Raw genomic sequence first — 26,421 nt, forward strand, 5'->3', positions numbered from 1 at the left:
TTGTGCATCCACAAAATCACGATGCATATAAAGTTGCTCTTTCACGTCAGTCGCTATGACCGTCAAGATATATGACCCCAAACCATATATGTGTTCCATAGAGACTTAAGTATGAAGTAGATCCCAACAGCTGCCCCTGGCTTACTTTAAATAATTGCCAGTTGGGTTAAATCAGTCTTGACCCTGAAAAAAATACAACATTTTATGAGCTGCTTTTCACGTCATAGGACACAATACAACTATGAACCATGATTGTGGTAATTTAGTGCGTGTCGAAAAGTGTGTAAAAAGCAGTAGATTTTGGTAAAATAGTGTGTGTCGAATAGTTTGTTAGAAAAGCTGTGGATTGTGGTTAAATAGTGGGTGTCGAATAGGTTGTTAAAAGTAGTGGATTGAAGTAAGATTGTGTGTGTCGAATATTAATGTGTGTCGAATAGGTTGTATAATTAGTGGATTGTAGTAATATACTGTGTGTCGAATAGGTTGTATAAGTAGTGGATTGTGGTAATATACTGTGTGTCGAATAGGTTGTATAAGTAGTGGATTGTAGTAAGATAGTGTGTGTCGAATAGGTTGTATAAGTAGTGGATTGTGGTAAAATAGTGTGTGTCGAATAGGTTGTATAAGTAGTGGATTGTGGTAAAATAGTGTGTGTCGAATAGGTTGTATAAGTAGTGGATTGTAGTAAGATAGTGTGTGTCGAATAGGTTGTATAAGTAGTGGATTGTAGTAATATACTGTGTGTCGAATAGGTTGTATAAGTAGTGGATTGTAGTAATATACTGTGTGTCGAATAGGTTGTATAAGTAGTGGATTGTAGTAATATACTGTGTGTCGAATAGGTTGTATAAGTAGTGGATTGTAGTAATATACTGTGTGTCGAATAGGTTGTATAAGTAGTGGATTGTGGTAAAATAGTGTGTGTCGAATAGGTTGTATAAGTAGTGGATTGTAGTAATATACTGTGTGTCGAATAGGTTGTATAAGTAGTGGATTGTGGTAAAATAGTGTGTGTCGAATAGGTTGTATAAGTAGTGGATTGTGGTAAAATAGTATGTGTCGAATAGGTTGTATAAGTAGTGGATTGTGGTAAAATAGTGTGTGTCGAATAGGTTGTATAAGTAGTGGATTGTGGTAAAATAGTGTGTGTCGAATAGGTTGTATAAGTAGTGGATTGTAGTAAGATAGTGTGTGTCGAATAGGTTGTATAAGTAGTGGATTGTGGTAAAATAGTGGGTGTCGAATAGGTTGTATAAGTAGTGGATTGTGGTAAAATAGTGTGTGTCGAATAGGTTGTATAAGTAGTGGATTGTGGTAAAATAGTGTGTGTCGAATAGGTTGTATAAGTAGTGGATTGTAGTAAGATTGTGTGTGTCGAATAGGTTGTTTAAGTAGTGGATTGTGGTAAAAGAGTGTGTGTCGAATAGGTTGTTAAAATTAGTGGATTGTGGTAAAATACTGTGTGTCGAATAGGTTGTTAAAATTAGTGGATTGTAGTAATATACTGTGTGTCGAATAGGTTGTATAAGTAGTGGATTGTGGTAAAATACTGTGTGTCGAATAGGATATATAAGTAGTGGATTGTAGTAATATACTGAGTGTCGAATAGGTTGTATAAGTAGTGGATTGTAGTAATATACTGTGTGTCGAATAGGTTGTTAAGTAGTGGATTGTAGTAATATACTGTGTGTCGAATAGGTTGTATAAGTAGTGGATTGTGGTAAAATAGTGGGTGTCGAACAGGTTTTTAAAACTTTGGGTTGTGGTAATATACTGTGTGTCGAATAGGTTTTTAAAACAATGGATTGTGGTAAAATAGTGTGTGTCGAATAGGTTGTTAAAAGCAGTGGATTGTGGTAAAATAGTGTGTGTCAAATAGGTTGTTAAAAGCAGTGGATTGTGGTAAAATAGTGTGTGTCAAATAGGTTGTTAAAAGCAGTGGATTGTGGTAAAATAGTGTGTGTCGAATAGGTTGTTAAAAGCAGTGGATTGTGGTGTTATACGTTGTGTCGAATAGGTTGTTAAAAGCGACGGATCGTGGTAAAATAGTGTGTGTCGAATAGGTTGTTAAAAGCAGTGGATTGTGGTAAAAAAGTGTGTGTCGAATAGGTTGTTAAAAGCAGTGGATTGTGGTAAAATAGTGTGTGTCGAATAGGTTGTTAAAAGCAGTGGATTGTGGTAAAATAGTGTGTGTCGAATAGGTTGTTAAAAGCAGTGGATTGTGGTAAAAGAGTGTGTGTCGAATAGGTTGTTAAAAGCAGTGGATTGTGGTAAAATAGTGTGTGTCGAATAGGTTGTTAAAAGCAGTGGATTGTGGTAAAAGAGTGTGTGTCGAATAGGTTGTTAAAAGCAGTGGATTGTGGTAAAATAGTGTGTTTCAAATAGGTTGTTAAAAACAGTGGATTGTGGTAAAATAGTGTGTGTCGAATAGGTTGTTAAAAGCAGTGGATTGTGGTAAAATATTGTGTGTCAAATAGGTTTTTAAAACATTGGGTTGTGGTAAAATAGTGTGTAAAATATTGTGTGTCGAATAGGTTGTTAAAAGCAGTGGATTGTGGTAAAATAGTGTGTGTCGAATAGGTTGTTAAAAGCAGTGGATTGTGGTAAAATAGTGTGTGTCGAATAGGTTGTTAAAAACAGTGGATTGTTGTAAAATAGTGTGTGTCGAATAGGTTGTTAAATGCAGTGGATTGTGGTAAAATAGTGTGTGTCGAACAGGTTTTTAAAACATTGGGTTGTGGTAATATACTGTGAGTCGACTAGGTTTTTAAAACAATGGATTGTGGTAAAATAGTGTGTGTTCAATAGGTTGTTAAAAGCAGTGGATTGTGGTAAAACAGTGTGTTTCGAATAGGTTGTTAAAAGCAGTGGATTGTGGTAAAATATTGTGTGTCGAATAGGTTGTTAAAAGCAGTGGATTGTGGTAAAATTGTGTGTGTCGAATAGGTTGCTAAAAGCAGTGGATTGTGGTAAAATAGTGTGTGTCGAATAGGTTGTTAAAAGCAGTTGATTGTGGTAAAATATTGTGTGTCGAATAGGTTGTTAAAAGCAGTGGATTGTGGTAAAATAGTGTGTGTCGAATAGGTTGTTAAAAGCAGTGGATTGTGGTAAAATAGTGTGTCGAATAGGTTGTTAAAAGCAGTGGATTGTGGTAAAATAGTGTGTGTCGAATAGGTTGTTAAAGCAGTGGATTGTGGTAAAATAGTGTGTGTCGAATAGGTTGTTAAAAGCAGTGGATTGTGGTAAAATAGTGGGTGTCGAACAGGTTTTTAAAACTTTGGGTTGTGGTAATATACTGTGTGTCGAATAGGTTTTTAAAACAATGGATTGTGGTAAAATAGTGTGTGTCGAATAGGTTGTTAAAAGCAGTGGATTGTGGTAAAATAGTGTGTGTCAAATAGGTTGTTAAAAACAGTGGATTGTGGTAAAATAGTGTGTGTCAAATAGGTTGTTAAAAGCAGTGGATTGTGGTAAAATAGTGTGTGTCAAATAGGTTGTTAAAAGCAGTGGATTGTGGTTTAATACGTTGTGTCGAATAGGTTGTTAAAAGCAGTGGATTGTGGTTTAATACGATGTGTCGAATAGGTTGTTAAAAGCGACGGATCGTGATAAAATAGTGTGTGTCGAATAGGTTGTTAAAAGCAGTGGATTGTGGTAAAATAGTGTGTGTCGAATAGGTGGTTAAAAACAGTGGATTGTGGATAAATTGTGGGTGTCGAATAGGTTGTTAAAAGCAGTGGATTTGGGTAAAATAGTGGGTGTCGAATAGGTTGTTAAAAACATTGGATTGTTGTAAAATAGTGTGTGTCGAATAGGTTGTTAAAAACAGTGGATTGTGGTAAAATAGTGTGTGTCAAATAGGTTGTTAAAAACAGTGGATTGTTGTAAAATAGTGGGTGTCGAATAGGTTGTTAAAAGCAGTGGATTGTGGTAAAATAGTGTGTGTCAAATAGGTTGTTAAAAACAGTGGATTGTGGATAAATTGTGGGTGTCGAATAGGTTGTTAAAAGCAGTGGATTTGGGTAAAATAGTGGGTGTCGAATAGGTTGTTAAAAACAGTGGATTGTTGTAAAATAGTGTGTGTTGAATAGGTTGTTAAAAGCAGTGGATTTGGGTAAAATAGTGTGTGTCGAATAGGTTGTTAAAAGTAGTGGATTGTGGTAAAATAGTGTGTGTTGAATAGGTTGTTAAAAGCAGTGGATTGTGGTAAAATAGTGTGTCGAATAGGTTGTTAAAAACAGTGGATTGTGGTAAAATAGTGTGTGTCCAATAGGTTGTTAAAATAGTGGATTGTGGTAAAAAAGTGTGTGTCCAATAGGTTGTTAAAAGCAGTGGATTGTGGTAAAATAGTGTATGTCGAATAGGTTGTTAAAAACAGTGGGTTGTGGCAAAATAGTGTGTGTTGAATAGGTTGTTAAAAACAGTGGATTGTGGTAAAATAGTGGGTGTCGAATAGGTTGTTAAAAGCAGTGAATTGTGGTAAAATAGTGTGTGTCGAATAGGTTGTCAAAAGCAGTGGATTGTGGTAAAATAGTGGGTGTCGAATAGGTTGTTAAAAGCAGTGGATTGTTGTAAAATAGTGGGTGTCGAATAGGTTGTTAAAAGCAGTGGATTATGGTAAAATAGTGTGTGTCAAATAGGTTGTTAAAAGCAGTGGATTGTTGTAAAATAGTGGGTGTCGAATAGGTTGTTAAAAGCAGTGGATTGTTGTAAAATAGTGTGTGTCAAATAGGTTGTTAAAAACAGTGGATTGTGGATAAATTGTGGTTGTCGAATAGGTTGTTAAAAGCAGTGGATTTGGGTAAAATAGTGGGTGTCGAATAGGTTGTTAAAAACAGTGGATTGTTGTAAAATAGTGTGTGTCGAATAGGTTGTTAAAAGCAGTGGATTTGGGTAAAATAGTGTGTGTCGAATAGGTTGTTAAAAGTAGTGGATTTGGGTAAAATAGTGTGTGTTGAATAGGTTGTTAAAAGCAGTGGATTGTGGTAAAATAGTGTGTCGAATAGGTTGTTAAAAAGAGTGGATTGTGGTAAAATAGTGTGTGTCCAATAGGTTGTTAAAAATAGTGGATTGTGGTAAAAAAATGTGTGTCCAATAGGTTGTTAAAAGCAGTGGATTGTGGTAAAATAGTGTATGTCGAATAGGTTGTTAAAAACAGTGGGTTGTGGCAAAATAGTGTGTGTTGAATAGGTTGTTAAAAACAGTGGATTGTGGTAAAATAGTGTGTGTCCAATAGGTTGTTAAAAGCAGTGGATTGTTGTAAAATAGTGGGTGTCGAATAGGTTGTCAAAAGCAGTGGATTGTGGTTAAATAGTGTGTGTCGAATAGGTTGTTAAAAGCAGTGGATTGTTGTAAAATAGTGGGTGTCGAATAGGTTGTTAAAAGCAGTGGATTGTGGTAAAATAGTGTGTGTCAAATAGGTTGTTAAAAACAGTGGATTGTTGTAAAATAGTGTGTGTCGAATAGGTTGTTAAAAGCAGTGGATTGTGGTAAAATAGTGTGTGTCAAATAGGTTGTTAAAAACAGTGGATTGTGGATAAATTGTGGGTGTCGAATAGGTTGTTAAAAGCAGTGGATTTGGGTAAAATAGTGGGTGTCGAATAGGTTGTTAAAAACAGTGGATTGTTGTAAAATAGTGTGTGTCGAATAGGTTGTTAAAAGCAGTGGATTTGGGTAAAATAGTGTGTGTCGAATAGGTTGTTAAAAGTAGTGGATTTGGGTAAAATAGTGTGTGTTGAATAGGTTGTTAAAAGCAGTGGATTGTGGTAAAATAGTGTGTCGAATAGGTTGTTAAAAACAGTGGATTGTGGTAAAATAGTGTGTGTCCAATAGGTTGTTAAAAATAGTGGATTGTGGTAAAAAAGTGTGTGTCCAATAGGTTGTTAAAAGCAGTGGATTGTGGTAAAATAGTGTATGTCGAATAGGTTGTTAAAAACAGTGGGTTGTGGCAAAATAGTGTGTGTTGAATAGGTTGTTAAAAACAGTGGATTGTGGTAAAATAGTGTGTGTCGAATAGGTTGTTAAAAGCAGTGAATTGTGGTAAAATAGTGTGTGTCGAATAGGTTGTCAAAAGCAGTGGATTGTGGTAAAATAGTGGGTGTCTAATAGGTTGTTAAAAGCAGTGGATTGTTGTAAAATAGTGGGTGTCGAATAGGTTGTTAAAAGCAGTGGATTGTGGTAAAATAGTGTGTGTCAAATAGGTTGTTAAAAACAGTGGATTGTTGTAAAATAGTGGGTGTCGAATAGGTTGTTAAAAGCAGTGGATTGTGGTAAAATAGTGTGTGTCAAATAGGTTGTTGAAAACAGTGGATTGTTGATAAATTGTGGGTGTCGAATAGGTTGTTAAAAGCAGTGGATTTGGGTAAAATAGTGGGTGTCGAATAGGTTGTTAAAAACATTGGATTGTTGTAAAATAGTGTGTGTCGAATAGGTTGTTAAAAGCAGTGGATTTGGGTAAAATAGTGTGTGTCGAATAGGTTGTTGAAAGTAGTGGATTTGGGTAAAATAGTGTGTGTTGAATAGGTTGTTAAAAGCAGTGGATTGTGGTAAAATAGTGTGTCGAATAGGTTGTTAAAAACAGTGGATTGTGGTAAAATAGTGTGTGTCCAATAGGTTGTTAAAAATAGTGGATTTTGGTAAAAAAGTGTGTGTGTCGAATAGGTTGTTTAAAACAGTGGATTGTTGTAAAATAGTGTGTGTCGAATAGGTTGTTAAAAGCAGTGGATTGTGGTAAAATAGTGTGTGTCGAATAGGTTGTTAAAAGTAGTGGATTTGGGTAAAATAGTGTGTGTTGAATAGGTTGTTAAAAGCAGTGGATTGTGGTAAAATAGTGTGTCGAATAGGTTGTTAAAAACAGTGGATTGTGGTAAAATAGTGTGTGTCCAATAGGTTGTTAAAAGTAGTGGATTTGGGTAAAATAGTGTGTGTTGAATAGGTTGTTAAAAACAGTGGATAGTGGTAAAATAGTGTGTCGAATAGGTTGTTAAAAGCAGTGGATTGTGGTAAAATAGTGTATGTCGAATAGGTTGTTAAAAACAGTGGGTTGTGGCAAAATAGTGTGTGTTGAATAGGTTGTTAAAAACAGTGGATTGTGGTAAAATAGTGTGTGTCGAATAGGTTGTTAAAAGCAGTGGATTGTGGTAAAATAGTGTGTGTCAAATAGGTTGTTAAAAGCAGTGGATTGTGGTAAAATAGTGTGTGTCGAATAGGTTGTTATAAGCAGTGGATTGTGGTAAAATAGTTGATTGTGGTAAAATAGTTGATTGTGGTAAAATAGTGTGTGTCGAATAGGTTGTTAAAAGCAGTGGATTGTGGTAAAATAGTGGGTGTCGAATAGGTTGTTAAAAACAGTGGATTGTTGTAAAATAATGTGTCGAATAGGTTGTTAAAAGCAGTGGATTGTGGTAAAATAGTGTGTGTCGAATAGGTTGTTAAAATCAGTGGATTGTGGTAAAATAGTGGGTGTCGAATAGGTTGTTAAAAGCAGTGGATTGTGGTAAAATAGTGTGTGTCGAATAGGTTGTTAAAAGCAGTGGATTGTGGTAAAATAGTGTGTTTCAAATAGGTTGTTAAAAGCAGTTGATTGTGGTAAAATAGTGTGTGTCAAATAGGTTGTTAAAAGCAGTGGATTGTGGTAAAATAGTGGGTGTCGAATAGGTTGTTAAGAGCCGTGGATTGTGGTAAAATAGTTGATTGTGGTAAAATTTGTTGTTAAAAGCAGTGGATTGTGGTAAAATAGTGTGTGTCAAATAGGTTTTTAAAACAATGGATTGTGGTAAAATAGTGGGTGTCAAATGCTCATTTACACTTTCCAGTGGATTTTTCAAATTTGTGGGAAAGTCCTTTCCCTATAAAATACTCTTTGTTAAAATATTTTGGATTCTTTAACTGCGCTTTTAATGGTTCAATTTCGATTTTGATTTTCAAGCAATTAAATCGAACGTTTTGGATGATTGCTATTAGTTAAAATTGACCAAATTTTGAAAACGTTGATTGCATACAAATGCAAAATAAAGCTTTTGTTATTGAATCTAGGTTACTGTTAACGATGTGAACGACAACTGCCCCATTCTGTCACCGGAAAGCGGTTCAATGACGCCACTTCCGGTTCTCGTGGATGATCCGCTCATGTACTTCAGTTCCACGGACATGGACAGCGGCGAGAACAGCAACATCAGATACATAATCTCCCAAGTCATTCCAGAGTAGGTTAAAATAATTATATATTGGTAAACTATTTTTAGACATTTTTGGAGCATTATCGCTATCGGCGCTGGTTCATTAAAATATCTGTACTGTTCTGAATAGAGTATGATTTTGTTGTTGAGTTTTTATTCCAAACCTGAAGTATATATGCTTGTTTCAAACTACATTTTATTTTTGCCCTTTCAAAATATAAAAAATAAAAAACCCCAGATAACCTACTGTTGAACCAGGGTACAAAACATAACAAAACACGTATTTTCTCCAAGTTATTCCTTCAAAACTGTTCATGCAAAGATGCTGTTTCAGCCCACCTGTTGACTTCAACGACACCATGGATCTGTGGAATGATGTTTATTTGAACTACACCACGCTGAATTTCCAAGTAATTGCCATCGACAACGGCACGACACCTCGCGGCGATATAGCCACGGTTAACATCACAGTCAGTAATACGTGTGTCATGGATGTACTGTTTGGGGACATACAGTATATATTCGCTGTGAACAAGACCACAGGAGGGATGACGCTAAGAATCCCTAAATACTATGTGGTAGAATTTTGTAAGTTTGATGAATAATCAGTCATGTTACGTGATTTGCTATAAATGCTGATCTCAAAGTATGTTCCAAATATATAAGTATGAATCCTTTATAAAGATCATCATAAACTACTGATGCACTGTACACATCAAAACTCATTTGAGGAATTTGAACTTACATTCCTGGTTTCATTTGAAACTATTTTATTGGTTTAAAAATAGTATTCTAAACTCGTTGTATTCGCTGTGCTCTGAGCATATTGGCTGAGCATATTGGCTCGATTTCGTTTTTGGAATGATGCAAACATGTTTTAATGTCTTCTTCTTTGTTTCAGTGTGCAACGAGAATCTCGGTTTGACCTCGGGTTTTGTTCTGGACTACATGTTGTCCGCGTCATCAAGTCTTGACGATCTTGCCACGGGGCCCGGTAGAGGAAGAGTTAATGGAACAGCTAGTATGTACTAAGGCTGAAACAACTAATTTCTTCTAGTTTAATGTTCATGTTCCGCTTTAATAGGATTCATTTCACATTTCGTGTTTGGTATACTAATTACTTGTTTTCCGTCTTATTTCTGTATTGACTTGTAAGGGAAATAAAGAGGCTTATGACGATATGTATCGTTTTCACCAGACGTCTATAGCGAGCTTGCCGGGGCATGGGTGGCGAAAGTAGCTGACACTAGTCAATACATGGAAGTGGACATGGACCTGCCGTATCGCTTCACCAAAGTTCACATCCAGGGACGAGAAGACGCGGACGAGTGGATCACGTCCTTTAAAATCCTGTATTATAATGATACTTCAAGCTCCTGGGATGAATATACTGATAGCAGTGGCCAGAATGTAAGCCTACAAGACAACAGTGTACTTTTCGATCACGCCAATGACTTTTTTAAATGTAAAACTTCAATTCTTTAAACTTTGCGATATATATATATACAGTTGAACACCGTTAATCTAAACTTACTTAAATATATATTGTTCAATTCAGATTGATCACTGGTTAATAAAGAACATGTAATTGTCCAACAGCCGGACCATACGTTTTTCCAACTATGTTAAGAGGTTCGGAATATTGCTATTTCAGATATTCCTAGGTACGACCGGAAGAGATGCCATCAACGTTTTAGACCTCGATCCACCAGTACTGAGCACCAAGATACGAATCAACCCACAGACCTGGTCAGGTGGAAATATTTCGCTGAGAATGGAGTTATCGGGATGTCAACAATCCGAACAGCTTTATTGTGCGTACATGCCATTACCTTATTATACATTATATGTTATTTTATATTCTTTCCTGTGTTCAGGTTGATGAGGCTTACAGTTTTATTTTTGTAAATAGTGATATATGTTGGGACAAATGTGAGGTTATGGCCATACAAACTAGATAAAAAAACAGAGAAATCCAAAGTGATTTTGTTGAGCGTTCCAAGGCGGTACCCCAATATTTATCAAACGACTGCTTGTATTTTTAGTATGTTGTTTGTTCTTCGTTTGTGGCTGTTAACTCGTACTTTTCATACTTTGTTGATTAATGATGGGACAAGTGTGAGGATATGTATCAACTAATTTGGAAATCGTGCTCGGTGAAAGAGTGTTACTTTCTCCGTTCAGAGGCACAGAGACTATTAAAAGTAAGCCAGGGGCAGCAGTTGGGATCTGCATCATACATTCAAGTCTCTGTGTTCAGAGGCGGTTATCCCATCATTTGTCGATAAAGCTAGTCATGAGTATGTGATCTGCGTTTGGTGTTTATTTAATTAAATATCTGTGCATGTTGTATTTATACGACAGTGTCTCTAGTTCATTTTTCTTTTTGGCTCTCGCCTTATGCCTCTATTTAAACAGGGTTTATTTTTTCAATTTTCTAGTTTTCATTGTATTATTGCGATTAAAATATTACCAATAATTTGTCAAAGATAAATCTGTACTTCTGTATGTCGTATCAGGACTGGTACATTTGATACATAGGGATTGCCTATGATACATATACTCGTTCTGTTTCCAGACGACGTGAGCTGTGTGCGGTGCGACGCAACTAACTACTGTGAGGGAGAGGGTATCCAGAAGCCATGTGGCCGCTGTGACCCCTATGACCCTAGTTCCACGTGCGGCCGGAACCCCGTGGAACACTCGTTCGGCCATCAGTCCGAGTGTACACCCTGCCCGGACGGATGGGTCAGTGTACTTTCTGTGTCGCTTTATATACAGTTAATTAAAAAATCGATTAAGCTATCCAGCGATTAGAATCATCGGTAGAGACACTTGGATATTGCTTGCAAGGAGAGCTTGCTCTGTTTCTAAGTGCGTTTCAAATTGTGGAATATGTAATACTATGCTACTACCACGTGAGATTACGATGGCACTTTGACGGATATTGAATGAAAGGCGTTTAAGATTGAGACAAGTATTCAATTGGACAAAAACCTAACACTAAACTTATTTTGTTCATTAAATAAGCACATTCAATTTTAATTTCAGATCTGCAAGGACGGCTATGCGACCATCTGTTCGGAGTTTATGTATGCCGAGTGTAACGACACCTGGTGTCCGGCCGCCTGCAGCCAGTGTGAGCCGGGATACGCATGTTATGACGGCCGCCGGACCCAATGCACCCCGGGATACTGGTCAGATGGTTACATGGGTATGTTGGATCGTTTGATTTATTATTGTAAAATTATATGCCTAAGTTATACTGCCGGTTACATGCGTTAGCTGTTTATATGTACGTTTAGACGCTGAAAAGCCGCCAGTCTCTGTCGAGCACTGAATACAGTTAACCAATACATTTGGTCATACAATCTCGTTGTTTGCTGGATAGATAGAAATCATGATAATGTTATGTCTCAGTATTGTTTTTTTTGTATTTTTTAATATGAATAAAAGGAAAATATGTAAAAAAGATCAAATATTATTTTAATGCTTACCACCTAAAAGATTGGAGCAATCATATAAACAAATCCACTAATTATCTAAAGACCAGTGCAAAGCCTGCATTGCCGGCACTTACAACAACGAGACAGGCGCCAGTGGCTGTCTTGACTGCGCTGCCGGCTACTTTAGCGGCTCCGGTATGACACAGTGTGACGTCTGCGAACCAGAGGAATACGCCCTTAATGACGGCAAGGGCTGTGTCGTGTGTGCGGATGCCACAGAGTGCCCTTGTTTGACGTTTGACAAGTGTAATAATGGAACAGGTAACGGACGTTTGAATAATTGTGGGAATATATAAATATACAATTGAAATATTAAAGAAACAACACCTTTGATAGCAATAGGGGTTAGAGTTATTAATTGTATTATTTGTCAACAACATCTTAGGTATGACTGCCTCAGAAATAATGCGAAAGAGTTTTTGTATGCAAAGGAATTTTTTTCCACAGGTTGCTTCAACACCGGAAGTGGTGGATACGCTTGCCTCCCCTGTCCCGACGGCTACACGGCGGCCGGAGAATCGTGTGTTGACATTGATGAAGTATGTTCTATCGATTTTACATCGTACCTACATTACTGAGGTTAAGATAAGAGGCTACTTTAAGGCAGATTATCGCCTTCAACCCATAAATTGTCTTCAGCAAGATTCGACACGTTTAAAAATGTCTTTCAGCTTTCACCGTAAGTTTTCATTTCCTGGTACATGCATATGGTGTATATCTATTCAAGTTTTAGATAAGTTGTGATGTTTCGATACAGCTCGCAGATTTAAATATCTGGAATGTCAGCTCGACTTCATGCATACCGACTTTTTACCCATTTATCATTTGCAGTGTTTCGACAACAATCCATGTTTCAACTCGCGATGTGTCAATACGGTGCCCGGCTTTCAATGCCTAGAATGCCCACTAGGCTACAGTGGAACGTATGAGGATGCGTATGCTTGGGACGTCCAACAGCGCGTGTTTGTCTGGCAGAATGTTATGCGGTCCAACTTTTCTTCTCAAACCTGTGATGACATAGATGAATGTTTGTATGACAACGGCGGTTGTGATTCGCGGATGCCGTGTATAAACACCCCAGTAAGTGTGTATTTTGCTTTTTCAAATCGCACGGTCTTTCTATTTTCCAAAATACGAGCCGGTTTAACAAATGGTTAAACTTTCTTAAGGTTTCATCTTTAAACGGATATATATTTAACTTTAAGTATATCCTTAGTTTCTCTTAGTACTGACACCAGCTAAACGGCCCGTTTCAGGGAAGCTACTACTGTGATTTTTGCGAGACGGGTTATATAGGAACAAACAAGAGCGGGTGTTACCTCGACAACTTCTGTATATCCGGCGCACACGACTGCATTGCGGAGGCCGACTGCATCTATCTCGGGCCTGCCCAGTACAGATGTGTTGTGAGTATTCATATTCATATTCAAAGGTTTCCCCGATACATCTATGGTATGACGTGTCATGCAACACAAGTCAAATCTGGTAAACAGCCTTTTTTAAGTTGCTGGGTTGAACACTTAATAAGTTAATACAGTATCTTTAATTTATTTGTAAATGGATGCTACGTTTTAAACAAAACCGTATTTGTGTGCATTATTTAAATGAACAAAACGTTCCTTCTGCTTTCACAGCTATCTCGTATTCTTTTATCTCCAGTGCAAGCCTGGTTATGCTGGGAACGGTGAGGTGTGTGGGCTGGATAGCGACAATGACGGTCATCCTGACAAAGGTGTGTCCTGTCTAGACTGGGGTTGTAAACGGGTGAGTCCACTCTGGCAGTTTAGACTTATCAGTTTGGTAAAACGTGTGTAAACCATATACAGAATCCGTCCTGTGGAAGGTAGATTTCTGTCGTATAGTGTAGCTAGTTATAATTCAGATTTTTTTTTAAATTTTGGATATCATTGCATTACCTGCTTTGTTTCCAGGACAACTGTCCGACGGTCTCCAATAGCAACCAGGAGGACACAGACGGAGATAACAAGGGAGACAACTGTGATACGGACGACGACAACGACGGCAGATATGACTGGCACGTACGTGAACAAAACATATTTTCTTATTTCAGCCTGCGGAAATTATTTGCTGAGATTGCCCTCGTGCAGGCATTGAAAAAATTGTCAATCAACAAGATATATAAGATGGTTTGAAACTTTGCGTGGTATATCTAAAAACTAACTCGGGATGTTGGTGTATTGTGTTTGCTTTGATCATCATAATAAATATTACATACTAATTAAATTGTTTAAAGTAATGTTCAATTAAGGGAGTCTTATAAAAGGTTTTGCTGCCGTTAACTGTTCTTTATAACAGGTTTATTGTAACGCATGATATCACTTTTTGTCTTGTGACGTATATCTATTTAATATATTATTTTATTATACATGTACTTCTTTTTATAGGACAACTGTCAATACGTTTCAAACTGGGACCAGGTCGATACAGACGGCGACGGTTACGGTGACGCCTGTGACGTCTGTCCAAATGACGTCGATCCCGATCAGTTGGACAGCGATGGCGACGGCACGGGTGATGTGTGCGATTCCGATGACGATGATGACAGTGTGTATTTAGTATATACATAGTTGATATTGCGCTTAAATTGCTCGTTTATGTCTTTCCTTTGATAACACTGATATTATTATTGGTTTACTAGTAACGCTGTTAGATATTGCACCATATGAAATAGCATTATCTTAATTAATCTAGTTTTACAGTGTTATAATGGTAAATGTGATATTTGAGCATTTGACAATAGCGTCTCTTCCATGAAAATACATCGGCATTATGTGAGAACCCCTGTTGCACCACCGATCATATTTTGTCATTAAGTACACAAACTTATATCATCAACATTTCTTCCTTGTAAGATGTTGCCGATGGATCGGATAATTGCCAGACAGTGTACAACCCCGACCAGTACGACACAGATAGCGACGGTGTTGGTGATGAGTGCGATAATTGCCCGACCACCTCGAATGCCGGACAGACCGACACTGACCAGAATGGTGCCGGCGACGATTGTGATATCATCGGAGGAATCGACAAGGATGAGTAGGTTTTCAGATAATGTTTATAAGAGTCACATATTGATGCCAGTTTATATTAGTATACAATAGAGTCGCGTTTCATATACTTAAGGACGAACGTTTTGCACGAGTATTCAATTTTGAAATTCTTTGTATCTTCGTGTCCTAACATAATATATAATTTTGTTTATGTTTGTGCAATATTTTTTCTTGAACCAGATGTTTTTTTTAAGCAATGAGCTTAGTTACGGATGATATATCATGGGTACCCTCATTCTGTCAAGAATTTTCTCCGCGTTATAAGAATGTATTCATTACAATAGATTAATGTGTAGACGTGTCGCTCGCGGATTCAAGCAATATGTGAACACTTATTTTACGCAAAAAGTGGTGAAAGGATAGCGTTAAACAAACCTGTGAAGGAATAGCGACGGATTAGCACTTATAAGCAGAAGTGACAGCTGAACAGGTATCGAGGACAAACACAATATAACATGTCTATGACGGTTGAATGGCAATTTTGAAACGTTTTGATGCATCATGTTTAAAACATTGACCGTTAGACCACGCCCCAAGCAGTACGAAAACGTTGCGCAACCACGTGTTGTCAAGTTATGTGAACATAAACAGTGGATATACATTATATAGTGTATTGTGCTTCACAGTGAGATGACATCTCACTATACTTTATTTGCCAAGAAGTGTTAAAAATGCCTTAGTTCATGTGTGACTGAAATATTTTTCAGAGATGGAGACAGTATTTTGGACACTCTTGATAATTGTCCTAGTTATCCAAATGGCGACCAGTCCAATACCGACGGTGACGGGACAGGTTTGTTCTATATCCGCTATGTAGTACATAGCATTACTACTTCTGAGTTCTTAACACTTAACACTGATACAGTTTTCTAAACGAGCTATATATGGTATGTAAAATCGTTGCTGTTACCGGAGTTTGATAATTATCTTCATCAAAAACTTCGACAAACCTGTCTCGAAAATAATGTTTTGACAGTGCTCCGTCAGACGGCCGTTTTGTGAAAAGGTTTGTCGAAGTGTTTTCAGAACTCTCAATCAATTTCTGGTAAAAGACCGAAGGTGGGGTTTCATAAGCGGCGTAGACTGCGCTAAGTTTCATTTAAAATGGTGAAGAAATAGTTATCTTTGTTTAAAGTTTTCATTCGAAAAAAAAATTGCCCTCCGACGTAGCATTTATGACGCAATTTATCACGTGATATACCCACTCTGAACCATTGCTTAATGTTATACATCGTTTCAGGTGATTATGCCTTTATCTTTAATAGGCGATTTATGCGACGATGATATAGACGGCGATGGCGTTGACAATGGTCTAGACAACTGCCCATATCTTAGCAACAACGACCAGACAGATGTCGATGGCAACGGCGTCGGTGACATTTGTGAAGAAGATTCCGACGGTGATGGAATTGCCGACAAAAACGACACATGTCCACACGTCTCAGCCATGAGTAACACAACTTTTGCGAATTATTTTACGATTGACCTTGATCCTACAGTCGACGACACTGATCCTTTATGGGAAGTAAAAGACAATGGAGCGGAGGTTCAACAAATGGTCTACACTTGGAAACCCTCGCTACTGATCGGTATGAAGTACCTTGATGATCATTGTTTTTTAAAAATAATCTCTCATTTTAAACATAACGTTCTCAGTACACAAAGAAGCATAGCATTTATTCCATTAGTACAAGTTTTTAACTTAAGATGACCAAACCTATTTACTATATATGTTTGTGTGATACCTAACGAAGACATATGAATTCATCTTTTTTCGTTATACAGGCGAACAAACGTATGGCGCCATTGAGTACGCTGGAACATGGTTTACAACAGAACCAACAGCGACTGATTACTTCGGTGCAGTATTTGGTTACGTCACCAATAGACGTTTTTACGCTGTCATGTGGAAGGGTAACCATTATAACTACGGCAATACAACGTGGAAGGCAGGAATAACAGGAATCCAGTTAAAAGTAAGCAGTATTTTGCACATTCGTACAAATTGTAAGCAGTTGAAAACCCTAAGATAACAATTTCAGTTCAAAATAAAAACCTTCAAATAAATGGTATCACATCTTACTTATCGTTATTTCAATGTCAATCAATTCCTATAAATCACTCATATGGTTTAAATACAGATCGTCAACTCTACCTCTGGGCCCGGCACGACGATGGCAGAGGCCCTTTGGCACAGCTCGGACACAAGCGACGAGGTCACTCTCCTGTGGCAGGATCCAGACCTTCAGGGCTGGGAGCCAAAGCTGTCTTACCGCTGGTTTATAACTCATCAGCCGTCCACAGGATACATCAAGTGAGTATTGTCGGCCGTCCACAGGCTACATTAAGTGAGTATTGTCGGCCGTCCACAGGCTACATTGAGTTTAGTCGGCCGTCCACAGGCTACATTAAGTGAGTTTAGTCGGCCGTCCACAGGCTACATTAAGTGAGTTTAGTCGGCCGTCCACAGGCTACATTAAGTGAGTTTAGTCGGCCGTCCACAGGCTACATTAAGTGAGTTTAGTCGGCCGTCCACAGGCTACATTAAGTGAGTTTAGTCGGCCGTCCACAGGCTATATTAAGTGAGTTTTGTCGGCCGTTCACAGGCAACATCGAGTGCGTATAGTCTTTATCAAGTCAAGTATAGTCAGCCTTCCACAGGACACATGAAGTGAGTACTAAGTCTCTAGGCTACAATAAGTTCATATTTACCGATTTCCTTCGCACTTCCAACTTCCAACCTTCACATCTGCTCTTACAGAGCACTCTGAAGGTAGATATGAAGGTAATATGAAGAGCAAACATTTAGAAACTTTTCAACTACTGGTTTTAAAGCTATTAGATCCCTTTTAAAAAAAGTAACTGACTGTGTGTGAAATTCCAATAACTAGTAAACAAACAATCATCTTTATTGTCATACTGTAATAGTTAGTCTGACATTAAATCTCATTACTCTTTTCTAGCATCAAAGTATACCGCGGCTACACTCTGATGGTTGATTCCGGGGACATATTTGATGGCACGATATCCGGTGGTCGTATCGGTGTTTTGCAATTTGGTTACTTCCCCGTGATTTTTTCCAACCTCCGGGTCGAGTGCCTTGACCATATCAATATGGCCCTAGCCTTTGACGGAATCGATGACTTCGTCGCGCTTGATGATATCCAGACTATGAATATGCAGGAAAGGTACGAACGTATGCTTTTCTGTGATGCCACCGCCACTACACTCATTACCTTCTTACTTTCATGTCTACCATAGAATGGAATTTTTAAAAGGACACACAATATAACCATATACACAGAATCGTGATATAAAATAAATTCGATCCTTATTCAGCTTCACAGTGGAGGCTTGGTTGAAGTTAGACGCGGGTTATACATCCGGGCCCTACCCCGTACTGTGTACGTCTAACAGCACGCTGTGTCTGTGGATCGAGAATGGCTACGTGTATGGGCAATATGGTGATTACAGCGTACAGTCGGCGGCCACATTGAATGCCGAAACGTGGTACAACGTCATGTTCAGGCACAGCATTTCGAGTAAGCATACATTAATGTATATCCACTTCCCTTCTTTGAGGTCTGAATAGAAAACTGTTTTGATATTTTGTTGCTTTGTTCATTCTCAACGGGATAATGGTTAGCACATAGTGAAGACGAAACCTTGCTTATAGTAGTTGTGTTTGATGTTTATGTATGATGCAAGTTACACCGATTGACTATGCCTCATTGCAGCCATATTGATATCATGCTATGTAAATTACTGTATACTAATACTTCAGATGAAAGTCTCGATGTATTCATAGACGGGCTTCTTAGCGGGACCACGTTAGACGTCCTTATGGTTAACTGGGTACGTGATTTAATCGTGTCGAGTCTTTACTAATACATTTTAAGGCATACAAAATGATCAAGAATTTCACTATAATAGCTTTCTAGAAATGTCGACATACATTGTAAAGTAATTACTTGCCTTATCAGCGAACACGTTGCATGATAATGACTGTTCTTCCGAAACGAGTTATTTCATGAAAGTGGTTACAGTTATTTAGATACATTTTGATTGACTTGTCACCTTTGACATTTTACTTGATTTTGTAAGTCTTGGCTGTTTTGTTTTTATTTGTGACAGTACATTTGACGTCCAAGATTTTTCAAACAGTGATGGGAAGGGGATTTTATTTAACATTTATACCACATAGACATTATTACGTCAGAGGTCAAACCAAGGTTGCTCAATCTTGACACTCGACCGAAGCTTATTCTACTTTAAAATGTGATGCTTTTCTCTGAAAAAAAGAAAAGAAGAAACATAAATTAAACTCAATTGAAAAATAACAGCTATGCCGTTTTCAGACCATCACTGCCTATACGGATGACCTTACGCTTTATATCGGGAGAGAAAACAGTACATATTTCAAGGGGACAATTGATGAGGTACGGACACGTGTATTTGAATGGCTTTTCAATTTTATGAAAAATGTTCAATATTTCATCATATTATTATTATCATCAGTAGTATGTTAATAATAAAACATGCATTTGCTGGCTAATGGAAATTGGTTACTCTCGATGAGTTAAAATAATGTATCAGTTCGATTTTTTCCCTACAACGTGTTATTTTTAGTTCTACACATGCACTTAATTTGCTTCTATGATAATAACATTTTACAAAGTATTTTCGAGTTCAGAACAGAACATATGTGTCCCTCTCATTGTAGTCACGGAATTACAATGCAATGACAAATGCTTATTGTTCATATGTAATGTTACTTTGGCAGGTGGGAAAAGCGACCATGAACTAGTAGTTTGATTAGTAAAGTCAAAACATAATGATATAATATACATGTATATTCCGCTGTTATATTTAGTTATAAGATTCTATTGAATTTCTTTTGTTGATAAAACATACTATAAAATTGAAAATCAAATAGTCAATAACAAAATTGTGCTGAGAAGTTTCAACTAGCCAGCAGAAATGCAACATTACACTTAGCATTGAACGATTAACATATCATCGACAAATGGCAACAGGCGGTGTAGAAAAATAACGACCTCTTTTTCCAAGGCGTTGGTCGCCATCAACTGAAGTCATTGATGTAATGCGAATCAATTTTAGAGATAATTGTGACCTTAGATATGGTCATCTTGTCAGAAATGTTCTTGTCATTACCTTATTTATTTCAGCTTCGACTTTACACTGTGGCCATCCCAGACTCAGATATATCAGAACACATAGGTCTGGTCACACTGCAGGTAGTGCCTATTTATATAATATCTGGTTCACTTGAGAATTGTTTTATGTGGTTTTTGGCATATGTTTACAATGCTTCTTTTTTGACCAATCGTTGAGCTCGTAATTTTCCGTGGTTACATGTAGAGCATTGCTACCATGGACGATCAGACCCTTGTACTATATCAGGCAAGTGGTTACATGTAGAGCATTGCTGCTATGGACGATCAGACCCTTGTACTATATCAGGCAAGTGGTTACATGTAGAGCATTGCTACTATGGACGATCAGACCCTTGTACTATATCAGGCAAGTGGTTACATGTAGAGCATTGCTACCATGGGCGATCAGACCCTTGTACTATATCAGGCAAGTGGTTACATGTAGAGCATTGCTGCCATGGACGATCAGACCCTTGTACTATATCAGGCAAGTGGTTACATGTAGAGCATTGCTGCTATGGACGATCAGACCCTTGTACTATATCAGGCAAGTGGTTACATGTAGAGCATTGCTACCATGGACGATCAGACCCTTGTACTATATCAGGCAAGTGGTTACATGTAGAGCATTGCTGCTATGGACGATCAGACCCTTGTACTATATCAGGCAAGTGGTTACATGTAGAGCATTGCTGCTATGGACGATCAGACCCTTGTACTATATCAGGCAAGCGGTTTCATGTAGAGCATTGCTGCTATGGACGATCAGACCCTTGTACTATATCAGGCAAGTGGTTTCATGTAGAGCATTGCTGCTATGGACGATCAGACCCTTGTACTATAGCAGGCAAGTGGTTACATGTAGAGCATCGCTGCTATGGACGATCAGACCCGTGTACTATAGCAGGCAAGTGGTTACATGTAGATCATTGCTGCTATGGACGATCAGACCCTTGTACTATATCAGGCAAGTGGTTGCATGTAGAGCATTGCTGCTATGGACGATCAGACCCTTGTACTATATCAGGCAAGTGGTTACATGTAGAGCATTGCTGCTATGGACGATCAGACCCTTGTACTATATCAGGCAAGTGGTTACATGTAGAGCATTGCTACTATGGACGATCAGACCCTTGTACTATATCAGGCAAGTGGTTACATGTAGAGCATTGCTACTATGGACGATCAGACCCTTGTACTATATCAGGCAAGTGGTTACATGTAGAGCATTGCTACTATGGACGATCAGACCCTTGTACTATATCAGGCAAGTGGTTACATGTAGAGCATTGCTGCCATGGAAGATCAGACCCTTGTACTATATCAGGCAAGTGGTTACATGTAGAGCATTGCTGCTATGGACGATCAGACCCTTGTACTATATCAGGCAAGTGGTTACATGTAGAGCATTGCTACCATGGGCGATCAGACCCTTGTACTATATCAGGCAAGTGGTTACATGTAGAGCATTGCTGCCATGGACGATCAGACCCTTGTACTATATCAGGCAAGTGGTTACATGTAGAGCATTGCTGCTATGGACGATCAGACCCTTGTACTATATCAGGCAAGTGGTTACATGTAGAGCATTGCTGCTATGGACGATCAGACCCTTGTACTATATCAGGCAAGTGGTTACATGTAGAGCATTGCTACCATGGGCGATCAGACCCTTGTACTATATCAGGCAAGTGGTTACATGTAGAGCATTGCTACCATGGGCGATCAGACCCTTGTACTATATCAGGCAAGTGGTTACATGTAGAGCATTGCTGCTATGGACGATCAGACCCTTGTACTATATCAGGCAAGTGGTTACATGTAGAGCATTGCTACCATGGAAGATCAGACCCTTGTACTATATCAGGCAAGTGGTTACATGTAGAGCATTGCTGCTATGGAAGATCAGACCCTTGTACTATATCAGGCAAGTGGTTACATGTAGAGCATTGCTACTATGGAAGATCAGACCCTTGTACTATATCAGGCAAGTGGTTACATGTAGAGCATTGCTGCTATGGAAGATCAGACCCTTGTACTATATCAGGCAAGTGGTTTCATGTAGAGCATTGCTGCTATGGACGATCAGACCCTTGTACTATATCAGGCAAGTGGTTACATGTAGAGCATTGCTACTATGGACGATCAGACCCTTGTACTATATCAGGCAAGTGGTTACATGTAGAGCATTGCTGCTATGGACGATCAGACCCTTGTACTATATCAGGCAAGTGGTTTCATGTAGAGCATTGCTACCATGGACGATCAGACCCTTGTACTATATCAGGCAAGTGGTTACATGTAGAGCATTGCTGCTATGGACGATCAGACCCTTGTACTATATCAGGCAAGTGGTTTCATGTAGAGCATTGCTGCTATGGACGATCAGACCCTTGTACTATATCAGGCAAGTGGTTGCATGTAGAGCATTGCTGCTATGGACGATCAGACCCGTGTACTATATCAGGCAAGTGGTTGCATGTAGAGCATTGCTGCTATGGACGATCAGACCCTTGTACTATATCAGGCAAGTGGTTGCATGTAGAGCATTGCTGCTATGGACGATCAGACCATTGTACTATATCAGGCAAGTGGTTACATGTAGAGCATTGCTGCTATGGACGATCAGACCATTGTACTATATCAGGCAAGTGGTTACATGTAGAGCATTGCTGCTATGGACGATCAGACCCTTGTACTATATCAGGCAAGTGGTTACATGTAGAGCATTGCTGCTATGGACGATCAGACCCTTGTACTATATCAGGCAAGTGGTTACATGTAGAGCATTGCTGCTATGGACGATCAGACCCTTGTACTATATCAGGCAAGTGGTTTCATGTAGAGCATTGCTGCTATGGACGATCAGACCCGTGTACTATAGCAGGCAAGTGGTTACATGTAGAGCATTGCTGCTATGGACGATCAGACCCGTGTACTATAGCAGGCAAGTGGTTACATGTAGAGCATTGCTGCTATGGACGATCAGACCCTTGTACTATATCAGGCAAGTGGTTACATGTAGAGCATTGCTGCTATGGACGATCAGACCCTTGTACTATATCAGGCAAGTGGTTACATGTAGAGCATTGCTGCTATGGACGATCAGACCCTTGTGCTATATAAGGCAAGTGGTTACATGTAGAGCATTGCTGCTATGGACGATCAGACCCTTGTACTATATCAGGCAAGTGGTTACATGTAGAGCATTGCTGCTATGGACGATCAGACCCTTGTGCTATATAAGGCAAGTGGTTACATGTAGAGCATTGCTACCATGGACGATCAGACCCTTGTACTATATCAGGCAAGTGGTTACATGTAGAGCATTGCTGCTATGGACGATCAGACCCTTGTACTATATCAGGCAAGTGGTTACATGTAGAGCATTGCTGCTATGGACGATCAGACCCTTGTGCTATATAAGGCAAGTGGTTACATGTAGAGCATTGCTACTATGGACGATCAGACCCTTGTACTATATAAGGCAAGTGCGTAATCCAACAAATGCTGAAGCAGTTTCAACACAGTTCATGTTTCATGTAGATAAGGCATGGTATGATAACAAATTTAGTTTGCATTTAAACGTTACAATACATAAATAAGACAATATGTATTTTTTACATATTGCAAATCGTTAACCTTTAAAACAGCTGTTTGAAAAAAACGGAACGTCTTATGGGAAAACAAATGGCAAGCGGACGGAAGGACTTATGACGTACTCCAAAGTTGTCCGTTCTCTTACTAGCCAATTTCCATCCGATATTCATCACACTTTGTAATTATGTTTTTCAATACATTTAATAATCACTTGATCGCTTAAGTTATCTTGAGTTGTGGCCCTAAAATTGTCAAAAAAGACCAAATTCGTCTTGTCCGCTCCCTCACTGAGCCATTTTTCATCCTACTTACCTTGTTCACAAAAAAAGTCAAACATGACCCGATTGACCTTGTTCCAGTAGAACAATATTTACGGGCGTTATAATTAACTTTAACTTGTCGAAGTGTATATTCTTCAGTTCTGACGGAAAGTGATTGCAATGTGTTAAATTGATTGCAATGTGTTAAATTGATTGCAATGTGTAAACAGAATATCTCAGATTAGTTTCGATATGCACTGTGTGTTCCTTTTTACTGGCTGCGTGCTTACCACCGTCGTATGTTGCTCAGCCTTACGCTGGTCTATGCACTTTCCTGCATTTAGTGTTCAACCTGCATGTTCAGTCAAGGAAATTGCAGATTGCAATATTTAAGTGCTAGGCTTCATTATTCAGAATTTCAACTTTCGCGATATTTAAAGGTCCACCTACTGTGTCAGATTTTGCGTTGACAAATGTCAGCCAATGAGGTTGTATTCTAATTCAGCTACGATTATTCCGTCCATTCTTAATCATTAAGATTTTACTTCATGTTATCTTACTATTACTTCTCCTTCTTAAACACCCTTATAAGTAGGTCAGCGTTCCATAGCCATTAACCGTGGATCATACAGGGAAGATAGATATGTCTTTTTACGAATTGCTGTTACCAATAATACTATAACTGATACAAGTTTCATTTCACTCCAGCGTCCAGTATGGAAGGATTATGGCGTGCTTCACTTCAAGATGGAGGACTCACTCACCTCAACAAACCTGACCAACTCTGGCTGGTACACGGGGAACCTCCAGCGCTCCGGGGGTAACTTTGTCACTGTAAGTGTCGTACTTACGTTTTTTAATGTTTTGAAAATATGATGGTTTGTTTTTAAAATTCTTAATCAGTTTGCTTACAAGTTAGTGTATATTTTCTATTGTTTTTTTTCTTCTCATTTTAGAGTTACCAGCAGTTCAACCAATTCAAGCTAACCTATCCGTACAACAGAAGATAAATCACGTGTTACTAAAGTTATGTTTCCATATTGTGACTGCTTATTGCATTTCTGTTTATACGAATATCTTTGAATCAAAATACATTCTTTTATCAAAATATGTGTTTCTGCTTAGGTATTTCTGTTTCCTATTTCATCATTATTATTATTATTATTCTGACATCTTTTCCTTGTTTTCTGCATACGATGGTTATTTTATATCTGTGATGTTTGTCTGTGTGGCACTAGTAGCTATCTTCACAATTTACACCCATCATTTTTAACCAATTCATATGTTCACATAGTAGTGTATCATTGCAAATAATTGTTTAGTTTTACATATTTTGCAGGCCAAAGTATATTTTCTCTGTTACTAATAAAACATTTCAACTAATAGAGTTGTTGAATATTTTCGTTACTGTGTATTCTGTGGTGAAAGGTCAATATATCGGTTACATTCATTCTGCTCCGGTCCTGAACCGGTTTCCAATTTCACGAAAACGACCTACGTATTCCTGTGGACCGGATCTATAGGCATTTGCGGTAAACTTTGCCATAAAACCTCCATGCGAGATGGGTCACGCGCAACACGCTACTTCTTATTTCTTTTATTTTACGGTTTATGGAAAGAACAAAATGGCATTCAATAGAGCACAATTAAATATAAAAGTATTCAAAACATATCAATCATGTTTTTCTGGTCCGGATCGGAAAAACCGACCCTCGGGAAAGCCTCGTTACCGGCTTACGTGCGTGCTCTCGGTCGTTTTTTTTATCGGGACCGGATAAAACGTCTTTGTTTCTTTGTAAAAAAAAATGTGTTAAAATCGGGCAAACACTGCACGCTGCTTCCGTGTGTGTCCAATTTTTAAGACGGTACCATTTTTCTTGAGCACGGAATGTCGGTCGCTTGACTAAATGGAAATTCAAACATGTTATATTGAAAATATGTGCCGCGTTTATGCATTAAGCCGATAGGATAAGGATATTGGACACAAAATAATAGAAACGTACGGAAACCCATTTTAGTTGATTAATAGTAATAGTTTTTTTACCAAACGTTTAGATCTGTATTAGCTGGATGATTCTAAATGAATAAATCAGAATCCGTGGGACATGATCGTAACGGCTTTAACACAAACATCGTCGTGTCATGTTGTCGTAGCTGGAATACAAGAATGCAAAGCGAGTTGAATGTGTAGAAGTGCAACATCGTTACAACAAAAAAGCAAACATTTGACCTTGATTTGATTTTGATAGTGGCCAACAAAGATCGGCATTCCACGCATTCATGGATGTTTATGCTTCCGTCAAAATGGTACACAACAAAACATAGTAGAAGCAAAACAGTTTGTACGCGGCAAATGTACGTCTTATGAAGCTAAAGTTGAGACAAATGTGTAAAAACAAAATATTTGGAGCATATAAAAACGATTACAACATTAAATGTTTTATCTCTTTTACCCAAATATGCACCAATTTATGATAAAAGCAAGTAAAGCCAAATAAAATAATGTTTCAGTCAAAACGATTATACGTTACAATTTACCCGAATAGTTTGTACGTGAATTACTGATATCATTTCAAAACAATTGCGGAGTGGCCAATAGACATAAAGCGTTATGACAATGGCAAGTGATT

The 26,421-nt window shown here is 38.3% G+C and overlaps 1 protein-coding gene across 1 annotated transcript in view; it reads left to right on the plus strand.

Moving 5' to 3' along the window:
* LOC128232091 (uncharacterized) overlaps positions 1-25,122 on the plus strand; it is a 64,490-nt gene extending 39,368 nt beyond the window's left edge. The window contains exons 35-60 of the mRNA XM_052945446.1: positions 8,035-8,204; positions 8,512-8,765; positions 9,079-9,198; positions 9,376-9,587; positions 9,832-9,991; positions 10,756-10,925; positions 11,229-11,391; positions 11,726-11,944; positions 12,131-12,222; positions 12,515-12,763; positions 12,940-13,089; positions 13,343-13,447; positions 13,615-13,722; positions 14,089-14,248; positions 14,557-14,740; positions 15,462-15,547; positions 16,020-16,343; positions 16,540-16,730; positions 16,896-17,068; positions 17,718-17,942; positions 18,094-18,296; positions 18,539-18,609; positions 19,113-19,193; positions 19,944-20,012; positions 24,500-24,625; positions 24,748-25,122. Of these exons, the coding sequence (XP_052801406.1) occupies positions 8,035-8,204; positions 8,512-8,765; positions 9,079-9,198; positions 9,376-9,587; positions 9,832-9,991; positions 10,756-10,925; positions 11,229-11,391; positions 11,726-11,944; positions 12,131-12,222; positions 12,515-12,763; positions 12,940-13,089; positions 13,343-13,447; positions 13,615-13,722; positions 14,089-14,248; positions 14,557-14,740; positions 15,462-15,547; positions 16,020-16,343; positions 16,540-16,730; positions 16,896-17,068; positions 17,718-17,942; positions 18,094-18,296; positions 18,539-18,609; positions 19,113-19,193; positions 19,944-20,012; positions 24,500-24,625; positions 24,748-24,801 (4,119 nt within the window). The 3' untranslated portion in view covers positions 24,802-25,122. The remainder of the gene's footprint in view (positions 1-8,034; positions 8,205-8,511; positions 8,766-9,078; positions 9,199-9,375; positions 9,588-9,831; positions 9,992-10,755; positions 10,926-11,228; positions 11,392-11,725; positions 11,945-12,130; positions 12,223-12,514; positions 12,764-12,939; positions 13,090-13,342; positions 13,448-13,614; positions 13,723-14,088; positions 14,249-14,556; positions 14,741-15,461; positions 15,548-16,019; positions 16,344-16,539; positions 16,731-16,895; positions 17,069-17,717; positions 17,943-18,093; positions 18,297-18,538; positions 18,610-19,112; positions 19,194-19,943; positions 20,013-24,499; positions 24,626-24,747) is intronic.
* Positions 25,123-26,421: the final 1,299 nt, after the last annotated feature.

This window comes from Mya arenaria, chromosome 4 (genome assembly GCF_026914265.1).
Source record: "Mya arenaria isolate MELC-2E11 chromosome 4, ASM2691426v1".
In the NCBI taxonomy this organism is placed as follows: Eukaryota; Metazoa; Mollusca; class Bivalvia; order Myida; family Myidae; genus Mya; species Mya arenaria.